The sequence below is a fragment of the Bidens hawaiensis genome, unplaced genomic scaffold, assembly GCF_021521415.1.
Source record: "Bidens hawaiensis isolate Kalapana, Puna unplaced genomic scaffold, B.hawaiensis_p1.1 tig00005637_1, whole genome shotgun sequence".
NCBI lineage: Eukaryota > Viridiplantae > Streptophyta > Magnoliopsida > Asterales > Asteraceae > Bidens > Bidens hawaiensis.
In genome coordinates this window covers 1,274,810-1,280,031 of record NW_027491366.1, presented here as the reverse complement: position 1 = coordinate 1,280,031, position 5,222 = coordinate 1,274,810, and the positions used below count along the sequence as shown (strand labels likewise).

The 5,222-nt window shown below is 31.8% G+C and overlaps 1 protein-coding gene across 1 annotated transcript; it reads left to right on the top strand.

Moving 5' to 3' along the window:
• The first annotated feature begins 518 nt into the window (after positions 1-518).
• On the top strand, positions 519-2,917 carry LOC143630284 (putative NEDD8-conjugating enzyme Ubc12-like). The gene is made up of 6 exons (XM_077099343.1): positions 519-680; positions 1,832-1,945; positions 2,137-2,245; positions 2,346-2,424; positions 2,499-2,615; positions 2,736-2,917. Exons 2-6 carry the CDS (start codon positions 1,837-1,839, stop codon positions 2,871-2,873), a joined length of 552 nt encoding a protein of 183 aa, XP_076955458.1. The 5' UTR covers positions 519-680; positions 1,832-1,836; the 3' UTR covers positions 2,874-2,917.
• The last annotated feature ends 2,305 nt before the right edge of the window (positions 2,918-5,222 follow it).

The following is a 5,222-nucleotide window of genomic DNA, read 5'->3' as shown; positions in this document are numbered from 1 at the left end:
TCAAATATATCTCTATATCTAATAGCATTGAATTTTGATACATGTACCTTTAATGTGCAAATATACACTAACAAAACACAAAACAACCATCCAGTTACATATTGAACACCTTCCAATTATCTCAAGACAAAGACAAAGATCTCAACCTACTCTAGATCCGAAGGAATCCATTTACCTCTATCTTTTCTTGTGGATTGACCCAAACTACATGGCAAATAATCTCGCAATGATGTAAAATCCCGAGCATATACGCTTTTTACATTAAAGACATCTTGAAGTCTTGGTCCTATACAAATACAATGGCTTAGAATAGCATAGGCTAAAGATTTACATGCTATTTGGTATTTATAGAAGACGAGATATGCTCTGGTTTGGTTTTTTATAGGAAGCCGATTATCGTTACGGATTTGATAAGGAAAATATTAATAAACTAATCATATCTTTATTTTATATATATAATAAAGTCTAGAAAAATATTAAATATATTCTATAAAAAATTATTATGTAATTATCTTAACTTTTGAAAAAGCCCTTTTCAATTCTTCTCCTTTTTATATCATCACATCACGTTCAGGCTCGATTAATATTAATAATTAATAATATTATTCTTATTCATACTTCCTCGTAACGGGAAACTCACCGTTGATCAAACGTCGGGCACGTAACACCTTGCAACGATCGTAAGTATCTTCTTCTTCTTCTTCTTCTTCTTCTTCTTATTATTACGCAATTGCTTTTTTATTACGCTAGGGTTTCAATTTATTTTTTCTCATTGTTTTTATATTATTATTATTATTAGAAATCGTGTAATAATGTAAAATTGTGAGATTATTAATCAGAAAGTGTTGTGGTCAAAGTCAAACCCTAGCTTTCATGCAAACCTGAGTATAATTCTAGTTATTGTTTTGCTTCATTATTTGTTATTGAAGCAACAGTTCAGTATGTAAAGCTTGATAATACATATAATTGTTGTAGTTTATAGTCAATGTGCTTCTTTAGATTAAGTTATTGTGAGATATTTGCTGTTTAAGTAACATAGGTTTGCCCTAAAATTCACTTCTAATAGGTTTTTTTTTTGTAGAGGTGAAATTAGATTATGCGCGTGTTCTAGAGGTTCGTGTGTTCTAGAGGTTCGTAATATGTTTGGTCTGGCTCTAAGTTCAAGATCTTTGTTGAGAGAATTAGAAAGAATAATATAACTACGCGGAATTTATTGGATATCAACAACACAATCAATGCACGGATAATTAAAGAAGAAGAGAATTATATTGTATTCAATCGTTAGGGATTACTACCAATAAGTACCGATGAATGTTTACATATCTGAAATTAATTAGCCCTAATCTTGAAACATCGTATCCCTTGACAAAGGGTGCAACAGTTTTGATTAAACGATGCAATCTAACCTAATATAACTATATAATATTAATAGTAATAATAATAATAATACAAGTCTATAGATTATATTCTAATTGAATTGACCCTTGTTTGCTGTAACATGGATGACTGATCACTTCCAACTAACCAACTTATTAAGCAGAAAAAAACTGCAGTTTCATTTTGAAAGCGGATTAATAAGGGTGCCCTGTTTCTGCATCTTTCAATATAAGTTTTTTGTTATTTGTTATTGATGCGAATTACAGTGCTGTTTGTGCCTTTCAAGTTTACAATACGTTATTGGTTCTGAAACGAACGGCTTTGCATAAATCTATATACATATTTGACTTTGTTAACTCTTGTACTCTGATTTTGACTTGTCTTTTGTGTCAACTCATGACTTTTTTCTATGTGTTAAAATAGGTTAAATATATGTTTGCTTATGTATCTACAGGAACCATGATTAGGCTGTTTAAAGTCAAGGAAAAACAAAAAGAAGAGGCGGGAAATGCAAATGGAAAGGGGCCCGTAAAGAAACAAAGTGCAGGGGAATTACGTCTTCATAAAGGTTAATCCTTTTATTATTATATGTTGAGCAACAAAGGTTTTGTATATCTATATATTTTATTTCTGTCTTGTTTATTGTTGAGAATCTAGTGATCTTTTTTAACTCACATGTTGTATGTCAGAATTGATAAAGTATATATCTTAGTTGCATGAATATTATAATGTATACATCTGACAATTTACATTTTGTAGACATAAGTGAATTGAACCTACCGAAATCGTGCACAATTTCGTTTCCAAATGGCAAGGATGATCTGATGACTTTTGAAGTCACCATTAAACCCGATGAAGGATATTACATGTACGTTATACCTTCAACTCATTTGTATAATAATGGGTCAAAATGAGTTAAACACTCTGAGATATATAAAACTGGACCCTTTTTATTGTTAATGTAACAGGGGAGGAAAATTTTTGTTCACGTTTAATGTATTTGCTATTTACCCACATGAGGCGCCAAAGGTTAAGTGCAAAACCAAGGTAAAAACCCAAAACACTCTTTTTATTTCATAATTTCAGAAAAATATACTGTATTATTTTTATAATTGATGCAGGTTTATCATCCAAATATTGACTTGGAAGGAAATGTGTGCCTTAACATTTTACGCGAGGACTGGAAACCTGTGCTGAACATAAACACAGTTGTCTATGGATTGTATCATCTTCTTACGGTATGATTCACATATTATTGCAGAAATATAGTTTTTGTAATGTTACTTAACTTGTTAATAATTCTGTATAAAGTTGAATAAAGAAAAAACATAAAGCATTTTGTGTGTAAATATGTGCAGGAACCAAACCATGAAGATCCACTAAATCAGGAGGCTGCTGCTGTTTTAAGGGACAACCCGAAAGCATTTGGATCTAATGTAAAGACAGCAATGGGTGGAGGACGAGTGGGGGAAACTTATTTTGCGCGATGTATCTGATATTTTTTCTGGTGGATGGAGAACTGGATTCTGTTATGTTTTGGGTGTGCTCTAGAATCTTGACTTTTGTTGGTGTCTTTTTATTTTATGTTTTTAATAAAATTGAAATGTGGTGATGATATTTGTGAGGAATTATGTTAAAAGTTAAAATAGTGCTTGGTTGTAAATTAGCCGAGCCAAGCCGAGCCAAGCCGAAAGTTTAAGCTCGGCTTGTTTCTAGCTCCGTCTAAAGCTCGGGTTAGCCTAGCGCATAATTTTTTAAGCTCGAGCTTGGTTCGGGCTTTATTATATAAATATATAGTTATTATATTAAATAAATTTTAGAGTTAAATATACAAATAGTCTTCTGTTTAAAGAAACTGTCATCTTTGCTCTAATTTAAATCACTACCGTTGAAAAGTCTCACGTATTCCTAAAATTCACCTTGCGTTAATAGCAGCACACTTACATGAAGATAATTTGCACAAGGAAGTTAGGAAGGTACCCCTTGTCTCTTGAATTATTATAATACTTCTTGCTTTGGTTTGCTTCCATCAGGACAAGTTTTTCTTACTGAGTATATAACACATCAAAATAAAAGTTATAGTGACCTATGTATGCCTTACCTAAAGAAACATATTCCTACATGAAGACAAATATTGTTCAGTAGTAACTATAAAGTTGCTACCGCTGCAACATTTAATCAACTTTTCACAAAGATACAAGAGTTTTGTTGTTTAACGAATGAAAAGCAGTAGATAGTTGTTCAATAACGAAATATTGATATTTGTTCAGTGGACCAATAAGTTAGTATTGTTCAACTTCAAAAACCGGGTGTTACAGATGAGTAAAACAAGTTGCTAAAAAGTGAAACCATAAGCATTTAATTCCTTAACACTGTGTTTCCGAGTCTCATTTAAGAAGGGGAGGAGAAGAAAAAGAGAGGAAAATATAAAAAAATAAACATGTTCTTGAGTTTTTTTTAAGAAAGGGAGGGGAGGGGAAATGAGGGAAAATGCTAGAAAATATAAACATATTATCATCCTTCCAAATTGGAGAGATTATGAGAGAAAATATTTATGTTTAATTATAACTTTTATCAATTCCTAAATTACCCTTATATCTAACTCCATATAATAGTTTGCTTAAAGGATATAATAGGAAAATGTAACTTTCTTTTCTTTTCTTCTTAACTCGGGAACACCTAAAATGTTTAATTTCCCTTCTTTTCCTTCCCTTTTCATTAAACTCGGGAACACAAAATAAAATCACACATTTTCCTTCCCTTGGCTTTCTTTCCTGTCATAATTCCCCTTCACTCCCCTCCCTTCGTTAAATGAGACTCGGGAACACAGCGTAAACCTAAGGGGGGAGGGGGTGGTTCAATCCTCCTCACACACCACACCCAATTGTGGTGTGCCACATCACCAACCCCAAATCCATCACATTTTGATGAAATTTGGTAGGGGTGATGATGTGGTGTGGTGTGATAGAAATATTCTTGTTTTTTGTTTTTTTTTTCAACTTAAAATGAAATCCCCTCAATCCATTCATTCATCTTAAATAAATATAAATAAACCCAATTCCAATTTCAAAAGAGAAAATTCTCAAAATAGCCCTTTTTTAGAGAGAGAAAGTGCAAAATAGCCATAAATTTCAAGATATTCTCAAAATAGCCCATCTAATTTGGACTGAGCAGACGAGATCTGAAAAATCCTCCGGCCAATAAAATTTAGAAAATTGTCAAAATCCTACGAGATTTTTAAAAATATTGGGGGACCAGTCCATATTTCCTATTAAAAGTTCTTGAAATTAAACAGTCTTGCCAAACGGTCTTTTAATGTTTCCTAACGTGTCCCCACAACTTCCACAAACATAGGAAAATGTGCCTTTAAATTTAGTCTTTCAAGACGCATTTAGGGTGAATTTGTACCAAAAAAATCATAAATTTATAAATATTGAGGGATCCCTCCATATTTTTGAACTAAAATTTATATTCCAAAGTGTTATGGCCAGACGGGTTATATAAGTTTATTATCTCAACCCTATATATTTTAAACTCATAGAAAAATGTGCCATTCAACTTTGTCTTTCAAGACACTAACTTGTAAAATTTGAACGAAAGGGATCATATTTTTAAAAATATTTTGGTACCCGTTCATATTCTTCACAAAATCTTTATATTAAAAAGTTGTCTTGCCAGACGGGTTATATAAGTTTCTTATCTCGACCCTATATATTTTAAACTCATAGGAAAATGTGTCATTTAACTTTGTCTTTCAAGACACTTACTTGAAAATTTTGAACTTAGGGGATCATATTTTTGAAAATATTGTGGTACCCGTCCATTTCTTCACAAATCTTTATACT

Bases quoted from the DNA above. Each gene is read 5' to 3' on its own strand.
- LOC143630284 (XM_077099343.1), top strand. From the start codon at position 1,837: ATGATTAGGCTGTTTAAAGTCAAGGAAAAACAAAAAGAAGAGGCGGGA. The intron at 2,425-2,498 runs GTAAAAACCCAA...TAATTGATGCAG, and splicing joins AGGTTAAGTGCAAAACCAAG to GTTTATCATCCAAATATTGA. The intron at 2,616-2,735 runs GTATGATTCACA...AAATATGTGCAG, and splicing joins GATTGTATCATCTTCTTACG to GAACCAAACCATGAAGATCC.